The sequence below is a fragment of the Ochotona princeps genome, chromosome 2 (genome assembly GCF_030435755.1).
Source record: "Ochotona princeps isolate mOchPri1 chromosome 2, mOchPri1.hap1, whole genome shotgun sequence".
NCBI lineage: Eukaryota > Metazoa > Chordata > Mammalia > Lagomorpha > Ochotonidae > Ochotona > Ochotona princeps.
In genome coordinates, this window is record NC_080833.1 from 50159442 (window position 1) to 50184320 (window position 24879).

A 24879-nucleotide genomic window follows, 5' to 3' on the forward strand; every position below is an offset into this window, starting at 1 on the left:
GAATAGAACTTAATAGCTAAGAATACTGGAATGCCAGCATTAATAATTAGGATTTTTGCCTTAAATTGGGCCCTCCACGTTTTTCGAATCAGACTGCTGCAGCAGCCTCTTACGTATCCTCCTACCTCTAGGTTTCATCCTCTTACTTTCTTTTTGTCTTTCTAGTTCTATCATTGGCACAGTGACCACAGTGACTGTTCTAAGTGATGATTCGAATGTCGCTCTCTGTTTCCATGGTCTCAGGGGTTCTCCACTGCTAATAGGAGATTATGCTGGCATCCAGTACCCTCCCTAGCTCCCACAGTGCTCTGCTGCTGCACCCCCTCCTTCAGCCTCAGCCATAGCAAGCACTAAAATCATGATGTGCTTCTGCCTGACTCAGACCCGCCTCCTAGAGGTGACGGGTCAATGAGCTTATAACCTGTGTGACAGGATACCATACCGATTACATCCAAAACTTCCGCTGGGTACTGGAATGCTGTGGCGTGGCCAGTCATTAACCCCTTGGTGTTAGTATTGGGAGGACATCCTGGCACAGAGAACAGAGAACAGATGGCAGGGTTGGAAGACACTTACAGGGCTTGAGGCAGCAGTAGCTGCCAAGTGGTCAAGACATGTTTCCATGGCTGCCTGTGTGCTACATCTGCCTGAACAGCAGCCTGCTTCTGCTCTTTCATTCTTCCTTCCCTGTCTCTTCACCTGCCACATAAGAACTACATGGGAAGTGTCTGGTGAATGAAAACAGCTGGAAAATTCTGTACCTGAACATAAGGAAAAGATTTTCTAAAAAATACCCTTGCCCCACTCCTACGTATGAAATCTGCCCATTCTGGCAATATGTCAGTGGTGCTCTCTTGTTAAAACAACAAGACGAAGAAGAGCAGCTGGTTGTATTTCTCAACTTTTCAACTCCTGAAGCCTCACATTAAGAGAAAAATTTAGTCCTTCAGCTGGAAGTTTCTCCACTATCCAAAAACAACCAAAAAGTCCCCAGTGGATTAAAACTTGATTGCAGTAACCTCTGAGTGGAGGAAGGTCATAAAAGTCCCTGGGCCACTCCCTGTCTGTATTCCTGCTTCTAGCACACCAGTGCACCCCTTCTCCTCTTTTTGTTTGTTTTCTTCTTGGTGTATCTTGAGAGTTTAGAGCAGTAGTTATACCTCTGTAGCTGCACAGTAAGGTTTTTGGAGGAAAATATGCAAGTGAAATATGAGGAAAATATGACCAATAAAAAAAGAAACCAAGCTTTTCTTGAAGGATCAGGAGTGCTGCTTTTGTTCCTGTCTGGGTGCCCATTTGGGTTCAGTTGCTGCCTAGGTATATGGCTGCTGCTGGGGCCCCAACAGCCACCAATGGAGATAGGAAATCCGTGGCCTTCCCACCGCACTGCCAGGTGGAGTGCAAAGCAGGATCCAGCTACCAGTTCCTCAAAGGAAAAAGAAACAGGATGTGGCAGCCGCAGCAGCAACTTCAGGGACAATAAAAATCAAACTCAGACACTTGGAACAACATAGACCCAACACTTTGTTCCACATCCAATGACTCACCCAACTGAATGAGAGCCTAAAATGAGGCCTAAAACTGCACTCAGTTGCCCAATTGCTTCCTCCCTTGGCTTCCTTTCAACCAGAGGTGCAGTGTCCAAGAGAAAGGTGGTTTGGATTGCTTTTAAACAAGCACCTGTTTGTTATTTCAGCTCCACAAAGCGCCTCAAGTCTGTGGAGGATGAAATGGACAGTCCTGGTGAGGAGCCATTTTATACGGGCCAAGGGCGCTCCCCAGGAAGTGGCAGTCAGTCCAGCGGATGGCATGAAGTGGAGCCAGGTAAGCAAGGTTGGGCCGCAGGACTGTGGCAAAGGCTGCAGAATCAAACAGGTGCGTGTGGGAGGTGTCACCGTGGAGGAAGCTGAAGCAAATGGACTTTTTCAATGTAAACTCATGTCTGCGCTGTAGTCCGGCCGCCTCCTTTGTGAAGGTGGCAGTGCAGAGCTGTGCTTCAGTGGGAAGACGGGTGAGAACGGTGAAACCCGTATCAATGAACTTGCTCTATGTGAATAATCCCTTTTCTAATAGGATGGGACAAATGGATGAAGAAGATATGGTGTGGACTCTGGAATCAGATGGATAGGGAAATCTTGTCTGTGGGCAAGAACCTAACCTTTCTGGGCCTATGTCTTCGATTTTATAATCTGACAATATTAATGCATGTCTCAGTGATCCTGAACATTAAATAAGGCACCATATGTAACCACAGAAAATTGTACCTATCGTCAAGTAGGCATCAAAAAAAAAAAAAGTTTTCTGCCCATTGTTCCTCACCCATCTCTGAATAATTCCGTACCAGAACAGGCAAACACCACAGCAGTCTCAGAACTAACCCCGTCATCGTCTAGTCTTAGCCAAAGGCATTCCTCAGTTGGTGTGACTCTGAAAGGAGATTGCAGGGGAGAACTTGAGGTGATGGGTTTGCTCTGTCCTGACTATGCTGCAAGCTACAAGATTCATGCAAGTATTTACATTCAGGGAAGTGTCTACTTCCTCCCCATAAAAGTTTGTTTTACTGTACCATAATTAAGAACAAAACGAAGCAAAACAAAACAGAAAACCTCAGGCCCTACTGGCCAGGTCTTTCATCTTGCTACTCTTACTAAAATACAAACATTTCTCTTAGCCCCACTTCTACCTAAATCCACTCACTTGACTCATGCGTTTATTTCCTCACTCCTTCAGCAGACTTCCTGGATTAACTTTTAGGATGAGACCCTGCACCAGGTTCAGAAAACCCAAGCACAAATGGGGAGGCAATGGCCCCTGATTTCCAGGACCCCGCAAGTAGAGTAGGAAGCTGACTCATTTGCAACCATTGGCCAGGGTCATGAGAAGCATCGGAGTGGTGATGCTAGCCTTCACGGCCTTCTCTGTTTAGTTTTCACCAACTTAGTGGTCATGATGTGGTAGCTCTTTGGTGAAGGTCACATTCCAGCTGCCCTCTGCACTTGGGGCCACTCAGTTTGCCCTGAAGTGGCATAGAGCTCATAAAAATCCTACATGAGAATAAAAGTACTGATGACTCATTGTTATGAATGGCAACATCAACATAGCCTCAGTATAGTGCCAATAAACAGTTGATGTGCTACTGAAAAAAAAAAGATGTAAAACCTAACCTTTTTAAAAAGAGCTAATTAGAGCCCTAGTCAATTTACCTGCTTCAATGAAAATCAAAATAAAATGTATAGGTATATTTCATATATGCTTGAATATCACACTGGTGCATTTAAAAAATTTATTGTTACTTGAATGGTAAATTTACAGAGAGAAGAAGAGAGAGAGAGAGATAGAGAGAGAGAGAGAGAGAGAGAGAGAGAGAGAGAGAGAGAGAGAGAGATTGTCTATCCTTTGGTTCACTCCCCAAATGGCCTCAAGGGCTGGAGATGAACTGATCTGAAGTCAGGAGCCTGGAGCTTGTTTCTGGGTTTGCCCTGTGTATACAGGGGTCCTGTGTACAGGGGCCCAGGGACTTGGGACATACTGCTGTTTTGTCCCAAGTCATAAGCAGGGAGTTGGATCTGAAGTGGAATCACCAGGACACAAACAGCTATCCGTATGGGCTGCTGGCACCACAGGTGGAGAATTAGCCTGTCATGCCAGTGTGTCGATATAAAAACACTAATGCGTTTTGACACATGTTGTAGCTTCTGTATTATTTGAAAGTAAAGAAATCCCTCCTGTTTGGCACTGCTGCACAGCTAATTGAGGTGCTTCATGTAGTGCCTATAAGCCATATGGACACCAGTCTGAGTCTCAGCTGCTTCTCTTCCGATCCAGTTTCCTGTTAATGTATCTAGGAAAGCATCAGAAGATGGCCACACAGCTTAGTCCTCTACAATATACTGCAAGACCCGCCCAGATGAAACCCCTGATTTCTAGTTCCGCCTGAGCCAACCCTGGCCACTGTGGCCATTTGTGGCCGTTTGTGGCCGTTTGTGGAGTGAACCAGCAGATAGAGGATTTCTCTCTCTCTCTCTCTCTCTGGGGGTGTGTGTGTGTGTGTAACCCGGCCATTCAAATAAATTTTTAAAATCTTAAAAAAGAAAAACAACTACACCATCAGGTTGTTCCCTGTGTCCTTATATAGCCCTTTTTGGGATATGTTTTGGGGCAGTGGGGGTAGGTTGAATATAGAGTACGTTGACCTAGTGAGCATGTTATTCATTGTGATTCATTTCTGCACACTGATTCAAATGATCATAAATTTTAACATCTTAATACCTGTGTCCTTTACAGTCACTAAATAATGGGTTTAATTGCTGAATCTCTTTAGGAGGACATATGTATATATACTCCACACACAAAGCGCTACCTGAAAAAGTTCATGAAAAATAAAATTGAAAGAGAAGTTTAATAATGGGCATTTGGCAAAACACTTAAGAAATAGCTTGGAATACCTGCATCCCATTTTTGAGTATGTCAGTTCACTTCCCAGCTTCTCTTTCTCTCTCACTTTCTCTTTTTCTCTCTCTTTGTCCACCTGTTGAGTAGACTTTGTAGAAGGTAAGTTTCTAACTTTATTTTAGTATGAAAGAATTGGACTTATGCATAAGTTTTTTCATAGTACACATTTTCTGAACCCTTTGAAGGCCTTTATGTTTATGAATTTTAAGTTTTTTGCCCCCAAATAAACATGTTTCATTGTATTTTCCACAAACATAACCTTATAGACAATATACATACATTCTTCTGATAGCTGTTCCTTACAGTACCATTCCTGTACTGAGTGTCCATTGTCTACCCCAGTTTCATTAAAGCAAAATGTATTTTCATGGTATATGCTGTCAGGGCTGGAAGAGGACATGGATGAATTTATATTTGGCTATATTCAACATAGAAAGACATAATTGAAACAGGACCTGAGGGGACATTAAAACTCAACTGGAAGATGTTGCACATGTTCATGGTGACTTTGGTGTCGTTAACTCACACAAGCCATTATACATGGATAATTTATGCTGCCAGATGGTCCTTTTTGGGGATTTTCCATCAAGCCCAATCCCCCTTTTGGCACAGAGAACACCTTTATGTTGTTCCCACACTTATCTGGGCCTGCATGCTTTTCCCCGGGGGTACAGTTAATTGAGTAGGAGGCTTTTAGTGGTTCACTCATGTAAATTACCTTCAGAAATATGTCAGGAATTATGTATATCTGAATGCACTGGCAGCCTTTTGATTGCCTATGTTTGGGATAATTCGCTCAAATAAGTGCTGGGGATACTTTGTGCCTCGGATGTGACACAGGAAACAAGGCCTGTGCCCAGTCCTCACCCAAAGGGCTCTGCATCTGCTTACCTGCCCTCAGAAGCTTTTCAGGACTCTCCAGCCAAAAGCCCAAAAGCAGGCTGAATGTTGCCAGAAGAGACATATTCGCTTGAGCAACAGGAAGACTTTGGAAAGTAAAGCAAACCAGTCATGCAGTAAATCACATGAGCTCTCCCTAATATCTTTTGTAGTATCCTGTTCCCCGTTGGTTTCCTCAGGACTTTTAGTGCTCAGCTCTTACTATCTGGGAAGAAGGGCAGAGGAGGTTAAAGATGATGTGAGGGCCCAGCGCAATAGCGTAGTGGTTAAAGTCCTCACCTTAAACTCTCCGGGATCCCATATGGGTGCCGGTTCTAATCCCGGTGGCCCCGCTTCCCATCCAGCTCCCTGCCTGTGGCCTAGAAAAGCAGTCGAGGATGGCACAAAGCCTTGGGACCCTGCACCCGCATGGGAGACCCAGAGAAGTCTCCTGGATCCTGGTTTCGGATTGGTTCTGCTCCAGCCGTTGAGGCTGCTTGGGAAGTGAACCATCAAATGAAAGATCTTCCTATCTGTCTTTCCTCCTCTCTGTATATCTGCCTTTCCAATAAAAATTTTAAAATCTTTAAAAAAATGATGATGTGAGTTTGAAAATATCAGCCAACATCAAGCTGGCTTTTGCTTCCCTCACAATGCAAAATTTGTTCCCTTTCGTTAGTTTCATTTCCCAGTTATCTCAAAGCTGGGTTAGATTTGAAGCTTTGAAGCTAATCAGGCACTGATGAAATGGATCCTATGAATTTGTAGCAGACAAACATGCACATACCATCAGCTCTTATTTGGTGGTACAAATGCAAAATTGCCAAAAATCTACTAATGCAAACAAATGGGAAGGAAATCAACAGGCAGGTTCTTAGGGTTAGATCATCACTGTGCATGCTACATATATGTGGTGAAAGCTATTATTATGATAGTTATAAATATAAGATAACTATAATTATAGTAGTCATAATTGACTACCTACTATGTACCATGGATTTTCGTTTTTCATAGTAAAACTTCTTTTAACATTTGCAAGATACAATAACCCTGCCTCTATGAAATGAACACTAAGATGCCAATGCTGTGGCACCACAGGCTAATCCTTTGCTCTGTGGCACCGGCATCCCATGTGGGTGCTGGCTCATATCCCAGGTGCTCCAGTTCTGATCCAGCTGTCTACTTATTGCCTGGAGAAAACGGCAGAGGCTGCCCAAGTCCTTGGGACCCTGCACCCGTGTGGGAGAACAGAAGGAGCTCCTGGCTCCTGGCTCCTGGCTTCGCATCGGCTGCACGCTGGCAGTGGCTTATGTAATAAGGCACTTAAAGGAAGGCCTTCTCTCTCTCTCCTCTGTCTCTGTATAATCTACCTCTCAAATAAAAGTAAATAAGTCTTTGGAAAAAAAGAGAAAGAAATGAACAGTGAGAATCATAAAAGGTTAAATAACTTGATCAAACACCACACAGGACGTAAATCTGTGAAGCTGAAATCCAAATTTCACGTCAAATCTGAATTCAGAGTGTAGTATCCAATAACCTCTCCAACCATAAACATTCATGCTTGCAACTTAAGGTTTCATCTCTGAAACTTGCACTTAGGCTACTTACTGTTTTTTTATGTTTTCAAGTTATCAGGAAAACCAGGAAAATTTCCCATTTTTTAAAATCTGAATCCTTATCATACAAACCTAAGCCAGGGAAAGAATCAGAGTTAGTAAATACATGTTACATAATACGTAAGCAAGGAACATTAACTGTTAAGAGAATGAGCTATTTGCTCGTATGTAATCAAATAATCTCCAGTGTTTTTGACTTTGTTCAAGTAGCATCTCATCTGAGAGTCCCTAGTGGCTGCTGAGTCTCCATCGCCCCATACGTTGTAACACTGCTTGCCTTACCTGACACCTCTGTCTGTTGTGATCGTCTGTTTTCTCCTCCTAGAATATACTCTTCATGAACAGTGGGATTTAGCCTGTCTTTCATGCTGTCATGTGGCTAGCACCTATAGCCATGTCTTCTACATAATAAATGCTAAATACATATTAACTGATAGAATGAATGCAGCCATGAATCCAAGCATTTTGGATGTTCTCAATAAAGTTGAAAGTAAATTTGCCACTAATAATCAACTCATAAATAATGTATGATCTCTTTCCGGTCTATAGACTTCCAATCAACTCCAATTACTAGCAAAATAATTACCACATCTCAACCAAAAAATAACAATGGCAAATAGTAATATATCAAATTTTATTTCAACTATCTCTCGACTTAAAGGGTATTGCTTTAAGTGAAGCAAAGCTTTGTATTTAAAAAAAAATCCTTTGAGACACATGCAGAGAGATGCAGAGACAGAAAGAGAGAAAGAGGGAGAGAATTTCTCTCCCACTGCTTTACTCCTCAGATACCCATAATGGGCAGAACTAGGTAGGCTAAAGCTGGGAGCTAGAAACTGAATTCAGATCTCCCACCTGTGAGTCAGAATCCGCCTACTTGAGCCATCGCTGCTGCACCACCCCCTCCCCAGGTCCCTATTAGCAGAAGCTGGACTCCACAGCCCGTGCCAGGTGACAAATTCAGGTACTTCAATATGGGATGTGAACTTCTTAACTGCTAACCTAAATGCCCATCCAAATCTGTTTTGATATTATTATTTTTTCCATGATACATTCCTGTAGGTATAGGGATTTCTCCCTCTCCCACCCCTCTGCTATTATTTCCTCTCCCACCATTCCCCCCATATTGTCACCGTGGTATAGTCCAAATATGTTTTTAAAAAAGACACTTTTTATTATTGTCAAGGTAGTTCTTTGTATTAAGAGTTTGATAGTGCCTTCTTCATAGAACATTTTATGTCATTTCAATAACCTTCCTGATTCACCTTGTGTGGAAATTTTTCAGAAATGCACATAAAATTTCTCTCCAAGTATTCAGAATCTGCAACATGTCGTCAGCGGGAGCCTATCAGAAATGTGAAAATACTTCAACGAGTTTGTGGGGAAATGGCATTAAAAGATAAGTTTATTTCAAAATGCAAAAAAATTTTTTTTGAAATCCAAGCAAAGATGTTCATAATACATATTTTGCATGAAGTTGGAGATCATTCCTGTGCTTGGATTTCAACTTTGGGCACCAGGTAAACTTGCCACCAAACTGCAGTTTCTCCATGAACTTTTGGAAATCCTCCCATGCAGATTATCAGGCCCGCCCGGGCTGACAGGATGTGCTGCTCACACACGTTGGGGCTCGGGAGGTACTCATGGAGGCCCTGCCTTCAGGCGGGCTCTGAGCACGTCAGGCATGTCTGGAAGCCAGCTGACCTGCAGGTGTTGCGCTCCCCACCTCTCTGGTTATGAGGTAGGAATGTTTATAAGACTATGCTAGACAGAAATGTAGGCTGTTTTTAAGCAACTCAAAGTTTATATTCTGGGCAATGCCAGATACTTCACAAGAAAAAATCTTGAGGGCCAGCACAGTGGCATTTCAGGTTAATCCTCTGCCTGCAGCACCAGCACCGCTTGTGCCTTTTCCCAAAGACTGAGTTGTTCTACTTTTGCTAGCCGAAAGTACTTTAATAGCATACCCTCAGTTCCTATCACAATTTCTAAGTAAAAAGTGCCAGATAAAGAAAAACAGTGTGTAAAAGTATGTGTCAGACTGTATTGGTAAATATCTGATCCACGAGCAACCCAGGACATTTATGAATGTTCAGTGTCACAACTACTAGGAACACAGTTGGGTTTTGCAGGCTAACATCAGTTCGTTGGATTTTTAAATACCATGTTAGATTCACTTAAATTCCTCATCTGCCAGTCCTAATTTGACTGCCAGCCATCATTTGCCAGTTGAAAGACTGGAGGAAGTTCACCACCCTCTACTTCTAGCTGAGACACAGAGGACACCTATTATAAGTGCCAATAAAAAGGCAGCCGACTGATAACAATAGTCATTGATCATGGACACTCTGCTGCTCTAGCATATATTAGGGAAAATGATTAAATCTCCCACAGTCTCCTGCTGTAATGGGAACAGTCACTGTTACAGAACATTGCCATAGGATCAATGCTGCAGCCTTTCTTCTGCATTTATGGAGCAGTGGGAAACCATCATTCTGTGCCAGCATCCTCTTCCATTATCTCTTTAGTATTGGCACCTGCTCATTAGACACTGGTACACCAGGGAGCATCAGTAGAGTAACAGGGACCTGTTTTTAAATGGCGCTTCTTTATCAGAGAAATTTCACCCAAATAAGAGGTAACAATTGGAAAGCTGTATTATAGGATGAGCACTACACCTGCCCTTAAAAATATCTTTACCTTCCTTATCCAAGCTACTTTTTAAAGATTTTATTGTTTATTTGAAAGAGCTGCAAGGACACACACACACACACACACCCTCCATCTACACTTCATCCAAGTATCCCATGTCAGTAGAAGGGCTTAGATGTTTGGGCCATCTTCCACCACTCTGCTTTTAGCAGGAATGGTGCTGGGAACAGGCACTTATATTGGATACTGGCATAGCAAACGGCAGCTTTAACCGCTGTGCCACAATGCTGACCCTTTGCCTGTTTTTTAACTGTCACTTACTCTTTAGATTTTTTTTTGAAAGGTCCAGGGAAGAGAGAAAGGGATGGAGGCAGAGAATGATCTCTTATTCTCTGGTTCCTGTCCCAAATGCCTACAACAGCTAGAAGGTCCAAAGCTGGAATCCTGAAGTCAACCTAGGTCTCCCAGGTAGGTGGTACAGATCCAAATACTTTGCACCAATACATCCAGAAAATGGGCCATTTTCTGATTTGTGAGTAACGCAATCAGGTAGGATGAAAATGAAACTGAGAAAAAAAGAGGAAAGCAAAGAAGAAGAAAGAAACTTCAGACTCACTGAGAGTTTGCTCTCGTGTTTTCCTGTCTCTAATAAATACTATGAAACATTTGTAGGCCTCAAACAGAAGGTAGGGGTTTTTTTTTTTTTGCCTCTTACACGAAGAAAAATTCTTACTTAAATATTTTTCGACCTTTATTCTGAGAACACAAACTAGATATTTTCTAGAACCAAGTAATACCACAGTTTGACTAACAATGAAAATGTATTTGATTATATCTTGAAATTAAAATGCTACTGAAAATTTAAATATTTTACAAATAGTAGTAATAGCTACTGAATATGAACCATGCATTATTCTAAAGTACATGTACACATATATGTTTGCATGTCCATATATATGAGCATTTCAAAAATTTATGGAAAATAGAATTTAAAAGAGAAGTTCATTTTGGTGAAAAAATATTGTTAAATTGGTACATAGATTTTTTCAAAAAATGTGTTTTTCATTCGTTACCCTGTTTCATGGATTTCAAAACATTTTCTACCAGAATAACTTAACTTTTAATTCTGTCTTCTAAAATTAAGAGGTTTTGAAGTGCATATGCACACATGTTTAATTTTTTAAAAAGTGTTTCAGAACGGGACAGGCATGGTAGCCTAGTGGCGAAAGTCCTCGCCTTGCATGCTCCGGGATCCCATATGGGCGCCGGTTCTAATCCCGGCAGCTCCACTTCCTATCCAGCTTCCTGTTTGTGGCCTGCGAAAGCAATAGAGAATGACCTAAAGTCTTGGGACCCTGCCTCTGTGCGGGAGACTTGGAAGAGGCTCCTGGCTCCGGATTGGCTCAGCTCTAGCCATTGCGGCCACCTAGGGAGTGAATCAATGGACGGAAGGTCTTCATCTCTGTCTTTCCTCCTCACTGTATATCTGACTTTCCAATTTAAAAAAAAAGTGTTTCAGATTTCTAACAATAATATTTTCAGATTTATTTCCCTCTCTTATATATTTTCAACTATTTGCTATCTACTGATAATTTTATTTAAATGTTAGTTGAGCATAACACTGTTAGCTTCTGTGGAAATAAAGGCCCATCTTTTATGGCTATCCATTTTTAAAAAGGTGCTTTGTTAATACTGTAAAATACTGTAATACTGGGGCAATGGAGGAGTAAGGGAAGAACAGAAATCATGGGCCACACAGATCCTGATCACTGTTGTGTAGCAATCATGGGGCTGTGTGTTCCAGGTGACTTCCTGCCTCCCAGAGGATCCATGTACTGTCCATTGACCCACTTCTGGCCATGCATCAATTCACATACATCATAAACTCAGTTAAAACAGGCATGGTGAATGACATCCAAGAAAAATAGGAGAAATGTTCCCATCTACAGAGTAACCCATGGATTCCTGAGCAACACACCAAGTGCTACAATAGAAAGAGTTTCCGCCAGTAACCAAAAAGAGAGCATGCTTCCCAAATGAGAGAACACTTTTGGAATAAAAAAGTGTTTTTAGTCCATAGACACTCTTAATGAAAAATTAAACTGAGACAGAATAACTGAGCCAACTAGAGTGTGTTGCTTGCATTTAATAATTAAAAACCCCATGCAAAACCTTTGGATTTAAAATAACAGGGTTGCTTTGATTCTTGATTCTGTGGCCTGTTTGGAGTGAGGGACTCTGTTTTCAGTCCAGCACCTTTAGCCCATTCTGGAAACTTGCTTTACAGGCATCTGTGAATGTTAAGTATTTATTGCAGTTCTCTCTCATGTCTGGGCTTCAGTGTGATCCAAGCATCTCATTGTTCATACTGAAGAAACATTCCAGTGTCAAGGGATCCTTACTAGAGTCTACTGTGTAATGAGATGTGCTTTAAGCTTTCATTTACAGAGTTGGAAACATGCACAAGTCATGAGAAATTCAAGGAATGGCAACCCAATATCCATTTCTAATCTGAAGTGTCCTCTGCAGCGCCAGATTATTTAGCCATGTTAGCCAGACCAACCCAGAAACCACTTAACTGTGATTAGCTTCCAAGATTAATGAATTCAGGGATATCATGGTCATTCGTGACTTAATGCCGGTCAGATTGGCCATCTGTCTTGCAGCCATTTCCTGAACCCAGCCAAGGAGAAGGCTTAACCAAAATGGCTGTGCAGCAGCTCACCTGTTATGACAGCTTGTCAGTGGCTCACACAACCAGCACTCCATGTTCTAATGCCAGAATACACATGTAAGGATTAAAAGTAGCATGGTATACTTAAGAATGCTTTTCAGGGCCAGTTATTCTTTGATATTTATCACTGCATAGTGGTTACACCTGCTTCTAATTTTAGGACTTCTCTCTTCCACTGGATGGCTTTTTGTGTTTCTTGAGAAATCTTATCCTCAAAAGATTCCAGTAGTAATTTTTCTCCTTTTGATGTGTTTGATGTTTTTATGAGTTTGCTCATCAGTGCTGAAACCTTAACATGCCTTTATATATTTTTTTAAAATCCCCTTAACACATATTTGGAGACTTTTACAAAGATTGATTAAGATTGATTTGTCATAAATATCACTATCTATCCCTTGGCCTACTTGTTAGTTCTCTTAAGTTGACAACTGCCAGAGGCATAGATAAATTCTTTGCTATGTGAGGGGCCCAGTAAGGCGCTTACATCAAGTACCCATGTTTGGCTGTCTTTCATGTTCGAAGACAAGATTGGTGACAGTTGTCCTTTGAGATAAGTGGAAGGGAAGCAGCAGCCTGGGTGCTAGTCTTGTCTGTTTAATCATATAGGGAAAGTCATTTGACTTAGGGATGGCCAGCCACGTTGTAGTCCCCAACTGGTTTGCTTTTTTGTTTTGGTCTTGTATAAAGACCTTTTGCTCACAGGTGCTGAGCGAAGTTCATTGCATAAGTGAAAAAAAAGCCACAGAAGATGGTCGAGAGCTAGCAATCCATTCTGATTGGCCTGTGGAAAGTTGTCAGAGTAAAATTGGATCGTTGTGTTGAGTTCCAAAAAAAGGTGTGAATGTGAAGAAGAAGTGTTAAATCATGACTCCAGAGGAAATGTCGGCCATGCGCAGTTTTTAGTTAATGTGAAAACCAAACTTTAGGTTTTTGCCAAACAAGACCAGGAAAAAGAAGGGTGAATCACTCGTTCCAAGTTGGAAGCTCTCCAGTGACCAAGGCTCAAGCAAGACCCCACGCCTGCATGGAACTAACTCATTTACCAAATTGATATGCAGCACTCTACCAAGCAGTCACCCTTTGTGTCAGATAATAATTTTTAATCAAATATGTTCAAGATATGAAGACAGCTAAGAAAACACAGTTTTTAATAATTACACTCATGAGTAAATGGATCCATCATTACATTGTCACAAAGAATGACAGTAAACAGAAACATCTTGCCGATCCCTCTCAGATAAGTATTTACCGTAATTAGACATCGTCTGTTCTGCAGAATGTAGCATTAATCTTCAGAAATGTGACTTTCCAGAAAATACTTCTCTCTGATGTATTTTTGTTAGGAAAAAAAGCACAGCAAACTATTGTCTTGGCTGTTTTGCTTCGAAAAATGATTTGCTTAGTTGTGTGATTTAAATGTGTACAATTATTTCCCTTTTTTTGTTTTCTTGCTGATTTTAATGGTGCCCAAGTATAATGTGATCCTTTTGTATCCATGAAGTTGTATCTGAGATTAGTGATACACTATGCTTTCCAGAGTGTCAATGTGATGAATATTAGTCAAGTGTTTTTAAGCTTTAAAATGACCTCTTGGCTCATCAATCTAAAGCAAAGGCACAATTTTTAAATTTATTGTTTTAAAAATATTTATTCACCTGAGCAGAGAGACTCTAGAAAGAGTTAGAGAAAGCTCCTATGTCCTGATGTATTCCCCAAATACCTGTAACAGCCGGACAAAGCTAGCACCCGAAGCTGGGAGCTGGAACTTGATCAAGGTCTCCATGAGGGCAATAAGAAACGTAAATACCTGAGCCATACCCACCGCTTTATAGAAGACACACAAGCAGGAAGCTGCAATCAGAAGCTGGAACTAGGACTGGGATTGGAGCACTTTGATGCAGGATGTAGTCATCTTAATGGCTAAACTAAATGCCTGTCTCCAGTTTTGTATTGTTTTTTGAGTGACTTATTTATAAGCTGTTGGCTAGGATTTTTTTGTATTAAGTAAGAACTCAAGAGGAAACTTCTTTCTGCAAAAAACAAAAAAATGTACTGCAAAATTGATAAGTTGTGTCGCCTGCCCCCTACCAGCATCTACAAGCACAGGCTTTCATAAATTCATTTTATGTTGCTCTGTAGCTTCCATGTTGAACTAAGAACTACTGAATAGTTTATAAAATGATATCCGCTCAATTCATTACACAACTCCATCCTCCCACTTTCTCAGAGATTCAGAGGCCTTTGAAGGCAAAGAATAGGGTTATTGAAGGATGGCAGGCAAATTTCACTAAGTAACAGGTGGAGGTCAAAGGAGTTTATTTGTGGGAATGAACAGAGAACAGGGATGAAAAATCAAATGCTTTGCCGTAATAAGGTTTAGCACGAAAATGCTGACTATACTAAGCCTGGATTCTAGCTGACAGAACCTTTTTCTAGTGTTTATTACTTGATTTCACAGTTCAAGCAATTTGAAGAAGCCCAAAATTATATTTCTTTCTCCCCACAAGAAATGTTTCAATCAGTTTCAGATTTTTACTTTAAATGAAGTAATGGGTGCTTTACCTGTGTTCAGGCAACATTTGGCCTCATAGAACTCCCGGGCAGGTGTATCCCTGACATGGAACATTACAGCTGAGGTAGCACGTTCAAATTCAGTGTTACCAGAAAGACCTTAAGCTCAAGATTTCAGTCATGTTTTTCACTGAGAAAAGGAAATGTATTTAATAAATGCTTCAGTTCACATCATCGAGATTAATGTTACACTCCAAGAAATGTATTAAGGACATTTACCTCCTAGACGATGGAGAGGAAAAACCTTTCATTTTTTCCCCATGTACACAGTTCTATAATCATATAATGTATTTATTTGCTTTTAGGACTTCTAAAAGGATTGATATGCTAAGAAAGTGCAGAAGTCTATCTACAAGGTTATTTGATATCACATAGACCCAGAGCTGGCCAGTACAAAGGCACTTCAAAAAGATCATGCAAAAAAATAGAATTAAGAGATAGGTTTATTTTAATGCCACTATTTTGTTTTAAATCCACGTGTAGTTTCTTGAATCATACACATTTCTCTTTTGGGATTCACATAGATCTCAAAAAAGTGTTTACAACAGGGTTAACCTCTCTGTTAATTTCATTTTCCACAAGCATGTTTTCCCATAAAAACTCTGCAGTGATGGAGCTGTCCGGTGTCTGCACTGTCCCTTCCTGTAACCTTTAGCAACGTATGGCACTGAACCCTTATACTATGGCCTTGCTCAGCCCCAGGATCTTTAAGCTAGTTTTTATCTACAAAGTAGCCACATATGACTACTAGCTGCCATATTATATATCATAGATACAAACCAAACACATATATGATAGACTTTTAAACTTTTCAACCTATCATCTAAACATAATAAATCATTATGGGGTGTGTGTGTGTGTGTGTGTGTGTGTGTGTGAAAGAGAGAGAGAGAGACAGAGAGATGAGTGACATGGTGGGAGAGACACACCAAGACTTCTTTTTGTGTGTGAGAGAGGAGTGGGAGAAAGATTGATTGATTATATACACTTGTAAACTTCCTACATGACTGCAATAGCCAGATCTGAACAAACTGAAGCCAGTAACTCCCTTTGGGTCTCTATGGGTAACAGGATCTCAAACGCTTGGTCCATTTTCCATACCTTCCCAGGCACACTAGCACGGAGCTGGATGTGGCTGGGATTTGAACCAGAGCCCTGATGTGTGACAGCATCATGAGCAGCAGCTTAGTGAGCTGTGCCACAGGCGAGGCCCATGTTACATTTTTATGCAGAGAAAATAATTTGAGTTTCTTGAAATTTCTTCTTTATCCCGAGTCCCTCTGTGAATGTGTATGATTGTTGTCTTGAGTCATAAAATCATTTTTTCTTATAACATATGAAAGACAGGCTGGCTGGATATATAGTCTCTGACCTCTTGTAAATATATGGAGCATGGAACACAGTTTCTACATTTCAGTCCTGTCACTGGGGTGTCTGTGTTTACCTTAAAAGAAGAGGAAATCCTCTAGAGAGTCAAGATCCTTTAGTGTTGGCTCAGACACCAGATTTTTATATGATCTTTTCCTTGTGTCTTTTCTTTTTGCTCTCTGGTTGTAAATTTTCACTCACAAATGAACATTTGGAATCCATTAGAGAACTCATCATTCCTTCCCCCTGAATAATCCATGTAATTTTTACTTCATACTCCCATCTTTTAAAAATTGAAAAAAATCACTGGTGTCACCAAACCTTTTAAATTACCTGAACTTCTTTATGATGTGGTAATTGTTCTGGGGGTCCTTTTAGCTCATTTTAAACGGTTGCATACAGAATAAAAAGGATAAACCTCAGAAGCTATATTAAATTTCATTTTATTCCCTCCATCATAAAAATGATTTTAAAACATTTTTATTCACTGAAAAGGGTAAAAGTCAAAATAGTCTGAATGTTTTACCCTTTTTATTGTTGAGTGTGTTCATCATAATAAATTACGTTAGAACGAACCCTAATGGCTTTTTATCATTAGGACACAAACCTGAGACAAGTGCAGCCTTTTCTTTCCGCTCTTGGGGTATCTCACGGCCTGTGTTTGTACTCATTGAAACAGAGTGGTCTGTTAACTTGTGATTAATCTCTCCAATTACAATTTTTATTCAACCATCACAGGAAAAAAATGGTCTCATCACAGGTGTAGCGGAAATGGTTCTACAAGATCCTGTTCTTGCCTGCAGGGTAATTGCTAGAGTGCAGCACAAGCTTATGTCTGAAAGGTGTGTCTGAGCATGAGTCTTGCTGGTAGATGAGTTGTCAAATACAGCACTGGTCCCCAGCTTCCCCTCCGGGGTGCAAGAAGTGCCACTTATCCTGGTCACAAGAAGTGAAGTTTGTACCGGCACACTTAGTCTTGGCAATCACAAATGAACAACATGCTCCCCTCTCAGACATGGAGGAAAAGAGGAAGCTGAATGTCCAGGGATAAAAAGAACAGGTACAATAGCATTGTCATTGACACTTAGAATATTTCATGAGGGAGAAATTGGTTAAGTGTCTTAAATTGATAGGAGCTCATGATAGGCTCTTATCAATAAGATAGGTAAATGATATGTTTGTGATTTGGGGTTTTTTTGGAGGTGGGGGGATTTGTTTTGTTGTTGTTGTTGTTGTTTTTCTAAAAATGACATGTTGGAAGAAATTTTTACTGAGAAGAGCAAGACTTTTGGCCCCTGGATTCAGATTGTGACTCCTTTACTTATTGATTGTGAAGGCTGGCACTCCTTAAAAACTTCTTTCTCTGGTTCACATCTGTCCTCTGAGTGGGCCTGGTTCTTCCCATGGGTGTTGAGTGCTGCTGTTCCCCTGTCTCCACGACACTTGCCTTTGCTTCCTGTGGCTTTACCAGAGCTGCTGCCCTATTTTTCTGGTATGCTCTAAATGTTAATTGCACGTCATAGCCAGGATTACACCCACTTTCCCTGCTTTCTTTCTTTCTTTGATTTTATAAGCCGCTATATGCTGTCTTGCATGTGCCTCACCAGGAATGGTGCTTCTTTAAAAAAATGATTGAAAACATACATTGGCCAACTGTGAGCATTTTTCCCTACTCCGTATGTGTACTTGACCTCTGAAATATTATTAGTGTACTCAAGTGATAACAGTCTCTTCTGTGGAGCACTTTACTTGGTTTCTGTAAACTCATAAACTCAGGATTTTCTGTGAGTTAAACCCCTCAAGTTCATTGCCCAACTATTTTGACACTAACTTAGTAAAGCTCAGAGGTCTTTTTTGATTTCAAGACACAGTGAATTGAAGACTCAGGAAATTCTAAATGTGTGTGTGTGTGTGTGTGTGTGTGTGTGTGTGTGTGTGTGTGTGTTACAGCTCTGGAATTAGAAGATATCAGTATGAGGGATATTTAAAAATGAGTTTTTTCATCATTTCTGGTTATGAATAGAGATGTAAATTGATTTTTAAAAGTTTGTAATACAAGAAGCAACTTGTTGCCTACACAAAAGTTGCATAATAAATATAACTTAGTATGCTGGATCATGATTGTCTAGTAACTTTAGGTGATGTTTATTTTATGGAATTTCTGTGTGAGAATAGCAGATAGTATATCTATTGTGTTAAATAAAATCCTTACTAATGCCAAAAAGCTTGATATAAAACAAATTATTACTTTTTCAAAGATTAACTTTATTTTTATTGAAAAGGCAGATTTATAGAGAGAGGGAGAAACAGAGGGAAAAAGATTTTCCATTCATTAGTTCACTTCCCAAATGACCACAATGGCCGGAGCTGAGTGGAGCTGAAGTCATGATCTAGGAACATTTTCCGGTTCTCCCACACTTTGGGCCAAAGCTTTGAGTCATTTTCCATTGTTTTCCCAGGCCATAAGCAGGGAGCCACATTAAAAGTGGAGCAACTGAGACACTATTGGCATCCATATGGGATCCTGCTACTTTCAGGTAGAGGATTAGCTAGTTGAGCCATCATGACATTCCCAAATTACTACTTTTTAAAAATTTTATTTGAAAGAGAGAGAGAACCAAGACAGAGATAGGAATAGAGAAATCTTGCATGTACTGGTTCACTCCCCCAAATAACTGCAGTAGGCATGGATGAGCAGATCCGTCTAGAGTTAGGAGCTCAATCAAGGTCTCCCACATACATTCCGGGGTACATTGAGCCAGTACCTGCTGCTCCCAGGATACACCCTAGCAAGAAACTGGCATTCAAAGTGGAGCCCAGACTTATACTCATTCTGATATGAAATGTGTGTACCCAAGCAGCATCTTAACCAATACACTAACCCTCAGTCTAAAAAATGATTCGTTTTTTTTTAAGATTTACTTATTTTTATTGGAAAGGCCAATATACAGAGAGAAGGAGAGACACAAAAAGAGATCTTCCATCTGCTGGTTCACTCCCCATGTGGCTGCAACAACCAGAGCTAAGCTGATCTGAGGCCAGGATCTAGGAGCTTCTTCACAGTCTCCATGCAAATATAGAGTCCCAAAGGCTTTGGACCGTCCTCGACTGCTTTCCCAGGCCACAGGCAGGGAGCTGGAAGGGAAGTACAGTGGCCTGGATACAAACTGGTGGCCATATGGAATCCTAGAGCATGCAAGGCAAAGATTTAGCTACCAGGTTATCATACCAGGCCTGACAAATGATTTTTAATAGACTTCAGAATTGTTTTTACATATATTTGCATAACCAAATTAGAGATATCAACTATAAATATAGTAATTGACTTAAGTTGGGAACTTTTCATAGGTCAATTAAGAAAACTGTATGAGAGATTGTGGTGCTTTGCAGAACATACAAGCTTTAGAACCGTAGAATTCTTGATGAAATGCTGCTTGGTAGCTGAAAGACTTGGAGTGAATTGCTCAATCTCTCTTTTTTTTTTTTTTAAGATTTATTCATTTTATTACAGCCAGATATACACAGAGGAGGAGAGACAGAGAGGAAGATCTTCCGTCCGATGATTCACTCCCCAAGTGAGCCGCAACAGGCCGGTACGCGCCGATCCGATGCCGGGAACCTGGAACCTCTTTCCGGGTCTCCCACGCGGGTGCAGGGTCCCAAAGCCTTGGGCCATCCTCAACTGCTTTCCCAGGCCACAAGCAGGGAGCTGGATGGGAAGTAGAGCTGCTGGGATTAGAACTGGCGCCCATATGGGATCCCGGGGCTTTCAAGGCGAGGACTTTAGCCGCTAGGCCACGCCGCCGGGCCCTCAATATCTCTTGATATCTAATTTCATGTTGTAGGTAGGGTGGATAGTAATACCTAAATATCTGAGGTAAAAATGGTAGAATTCTTGCATCTCATGTGGCAGGTCCAAACGGGGGTGGATGACCTCAGAGTTCTCTGTCTCCAAAGGCACTCCAATTCCACGTGTTCTCCTTGGCAGTTGGGATGTTCTCCTTGGCAGTCCTTGGTGCCCATACTAATAGTCCTTGGTGAGGGTCCAGGAGTCTCCAGAGTTGGGATACAAGCTTTCTCCTGTCCACCTGCTCCACTCTGGGGTTCCCCCCTGCTCTGTGCATATGACTTCCTGTTAAGAGGTTATCAGGATCGCTCTTGATTCCCCCTGTATGTCTTTGTAGTTTTGCTATTGTCTAATGCTGATTCGAGTCAGTTGTCTATGAGTTACCTGTTATGTTCCTGATAGGTTATACTTCACATCGATTTCTCTGCTCTCCTGCCCCATTTCCAAGTAGCTTAGGGTCTTAAAAGTATGTTAGGTTTTACAATTCTTTGATGTAGATCATAAGCAGTCTGACTCACATTGATTGTTGGTTCATTGGTTACATTACAATCTCTTATTGTATGAGATACAGGCTGTTTGGGGTTGGAATAATATTACAGTTTACAGGTACTGTTTTTTGGATTGCCTCGCAGGATCCAAGGTCATTGGAACAACAGCCAGGAGCCCTGAGTGTGCCGCAGAAACAGAAGAACAGTAAACTTCCTTTGGGACTAGGGATAGGAGCTTTCTCTGGTCCTTACTTAGTTCCAACTTTGGATCCCCACCCTCTCTTGCAATGACCATCAGGGTCGCTCCGGAGCACCCCCCCCCCCAAAAAAAAAAGCAAACAAAAAAAAATTAGAATTGATAGAGAACAACAAGGAAAGCTTAGAACCAGACATGAAACAGTCAGCGTGGGTTCACATATACCTTCACTAGGTAGAACACAAAAATTAGTTACTCCTCACTAGGGTATTGAAAATTTCTCTGTACACCCCTCCTAAAACTGTTCTGCACCTCAGCTGTTGACACATGCCTTGTTAGAGTTATAAGCCAGTTTAGACTACCCTAAAATCTGCCAAGTTCAACAAAATTATGCTTCAACACTATAAACTGCCAAATACTAAAATGAAAATAAACACGTGACCGCTGAACGGTACCCTATAGCCATTTTAAGGTGTATAGCAGCCGGTTCTGTATATAAACTAAAATTGTAATGTCAATGAAGTAGTCACAGGATGTGGTTAAGAACTTGCATTTTTCTAACATATTGGTTACTCAATACCATGTCAATTAATTCCATAATGTTGTAAATTGTTGTTGATGTTGTGTTGGGGCTTTTAATTGATTGGGTGATATTCTGCCAGCTCTACCTTCAGACCAGAGATGGTCTCCCCAAGAAACTGTTGAATTTACCTGGACAATGAGATGCTGGACTCTATGCTTGGTATATGTTTGCAAAGAAAGAATCTTGACTGAATTTGAACTGTAATACTGCAACAAGGTGGAGGAATCCACCATGAGGGGAGGGCACGGGAAGGGGTTGGGGGAATCCCAGAACCTATGAAACTGTGTCACATAATGCAACGTAATTAATAAAAAAAATGGTAGAATTCTAGGCATTTATAAGAGCATGACACATTGCAGGTACTCTATAATTTGTAGCGCTAATCATTTCCAGCCTTGTTTGGGGAATGATTAATACATATGGTCTATTTTTTTTAAATACCTCCTTGCTCTTTTGAGGCCACTTGATAGAGCAAAAGTCCTGGTAGTTTTTAGGCTGGGTATAACACTTTTTTGGTAACAGCTATTGTAAATAGAGGCCGTTGGGAGTTAGATGATGACAAACAACTAGAGAAAAATAGTCCACCTCACGAACAACCAAGCTTACAGGATTTGGGGATCTTTTCTAATTGCTCAGCCATTGAATTTTCAAACAAAAGGACAGAGACTGCTCAATTTCAGATTTTCAAACAGTTTTTGACTAAAAATTTGCATTAACAAAACCAATGAAAGTGACTTCGACACTTTGAAGCAGGAAACATATACCAATTAAATCTTCTCTGATAACCTGAATTGTATCTCCCAAACAGAAAACATAGGATCCCGTTTTCCTGAACAGTTTCCAAAGAGGAGTGAATTTTTGAGTGATCTCTAGAATAGTAGGCACTCACATTACTCTCTGTAGGTTTCTGTTTTAAAAGTTACTTTATATGAACAAAGTTAAACGTCTTTTCGTTATTGTTTAAAGCCCTTGTCTATTTCCTGTCAGACTGTAGTCTTTTTACTCCTATTTGTTGAACTCTATTTAGTAGAGCCATTAAGCCTTTGACTATAATGTAAATTAATAATATATTATCTCAAAAAAGTAAACAGAATACTAAGTTGGAGAAAATCCAGCATGTTGTTGCATTGTCGCTGCAGTAATGGTGGATTAGGGTTCTGTTCCCCATCTGCTCCATTCCCGTTTATAATACAGCTCCTCTGATTTCTATAAATATTCCCTTTAAGATTTTGTCAAGCAAAGAATAACGCTATGGTTTCTTCTCATTCCTATAGGATTTTTTTTTACAATAGTTGCTGTAGAGTTCTTGGTCAGAGTATCTGTTACATCTCATAATTTGGTGGAGAGGAGGGAATTTAATTGTGATTCTTTTTTCCTGTTTTACCTTTTCACTACCTGTAAAGTTGCAGTAAAAGTGTTCTAAAACAGATCCTCAGTTTCTTACAGGACACCCAAAGAATTAGTTTTGCATTCCAAAATGTCATTCAATTTGATTTTGCTACTGATTCTTCTGGAAAGAATTAAGGGAAAAAGAAATATTCAAATGTGTGCCAAGTCCTTGGAAATACCCACCACTTAGTTCCGTTTATAAGAAGGTGTCTTGCCATTCTCCTTGGGAGATTGTAAGTTGCCAGAAAACCTTAAATCCTTGGGTAAATTTCCATAAAAACAATGAAAATTTACAGGATTCTAGAGATTAATGTATAATAGGCATGTTTACTTCTCACATTCTGGCATTGGCCTTGACAAGGATGCTTCAAAAAGCTCAGATAACAGAATGAAGACAGTTTGTTCTGTGCAAAAACTTTCAAAGTGTGTACATAGATATCTGTTAGTTTTTTATTGCTGAGTTGTGATAAGGTAATACTGGGTCCTTGGCTCACAATCTCACAAGGAAACAGTCAAAACTGTGTCGAGGCTGCATTTGTTTCTGGAGCTCAGGGTCCCCCTATACAGTTTTTTGATTATTGGCTGAATTTTTTTCTCCTGTAGTGTTAGGCCTATCCTCTCAGCTTTCTTAAAGGACAGGGGCCCTGAACTCAGCTGCAAGAGATCCCTGCTGTTCTTGGCCATGTGGTTATCTCTTGAAGCTCTTCCACTGTGTGGCAGCTTAATTTTTCAAAGCCTGAAGAGGGTCTCTCTGACCTGATACGTCAACCCACCAGGGACAAGATCCATTTCCCTAACTCAAAGACAACTTAGTGGAAACCTTCATTGCATCTACAAAACCTCCCTTGACCTTTGCGGCCCAATCACAAGAGTGGCAGCCATCATATTCATGAGTCCACACTAATGTTAGGGGCGGAACTCTGCGAGTTAGGGTTACAGGCTCCAACAACCTCAGGAGCCATTTGAAAATTTGGACAACCACAGATACAAAGGATCGCTTTAGAGAAATCTTGAGGAGTACCTATTTGGCCTGTACTTTTATGTTTTCTCTTGAGTTTCACACATTTAAGTGCCTCTAGGGATAATTGCCACTGGATGATGAGAATTCCACCTTTGTCTCCTTAACACAGTTTGGAATGACACACGTAAAGTTTGGGGGAAAATGGCAGAGTGAAGAGAAAGAATGGATATATGGAAAACTAGGGACAAGCTAGAATACTTACAGAAAGTGTTGGCGTTCTTTATGCTAATCAAAAGAGTGAAGTATCGTATTGAAACAAAACTTTTTGCTGGACTTCTCATTCTAATTAATTTTTTTTTAACATTGAACTTAGAAGAAGTATTTGGTTTGCTCCAGAAAAGGGTCACATTACATTACCAGTAATCTTAAAAACAAACAAAAAAGCTAACGTGTCTGAAAAAGACCTAGACAATAAGTTCAGATTCATGAACAGGAAGCCAATCCAACATTAATCTGCACAGCAATTGTGTAGTAGTTTGCACATAGATAATTGGCCAAAAAAAATTTAGCAAGTTTATTTTTAAAATAATGTACAGAAACAAAATTTAGTTTCAAAAATAAAAGCCAAGATTAATGTTCACTAGCTTTTAACAGAGCAGTTTACTAGCATTTTGAAATTTCAGCTGGTCAATTGAGTATACAAAGCAAATTAGGCAAAACATACATTATGCATGTAGAGAAAATATTAAAGCATATAATAAGGAAATGTGCTCAATACGAGTCTTTAAAAATTGAAAGCCCAAAGTAATTTTGAGTTTCATGACAGCCTTAGGGTTCATATTACTTGACTGTGACAAATTTAGAAGATGATGCATAGTTCGGCTTGTTGTTCTTACATCCCAAGTTGATTTCTTCCCTTTTTAACCCTTTCACAAAAGATTTTAAATTTTGCTGTTTCGAAACTTCTTTATCTTAGCATTCTTGATTTGTTATTGTTACAGTTGTCCTTATAATTCCTCTTTTGAACAAGTAAGATGTAGATTTAAATCTTGCCAACATTTCTGCAGTATTTTGGATGGCATGGGCTGGAAAATAAGAGCTTTTCAAAGAAATGCTAACCTTTTCTTGAATCCAATCATTTGC

At 40.4% G+C, this 24879-nt stretch overlaps 1 protein-coding gene across 6 annotated transcripts in view; it reads left to right on the top strand.

Annotated features, from left to right (window-relative positions):
- Positions 1–24879, top strand: part of NFIA (nuclear factor I A) — a 368818-nt gene that overhangs the window by 268634 nt on the left and 75305 nt on the right. For all 6 annotated transcript variants that reach the window (XM_004588721.3, XM_004588720.3, XM_058657302.1 and 3 more), the window contains one exon: positions 1697–1824. In XM_004588721.3, coding sequence (XP_004588778.1) covers positions 1697–1824 — 128 coding nt within the window. The remainder of the gene's footprint in view (positions 1–1696; positions 1825–24879) is intronic.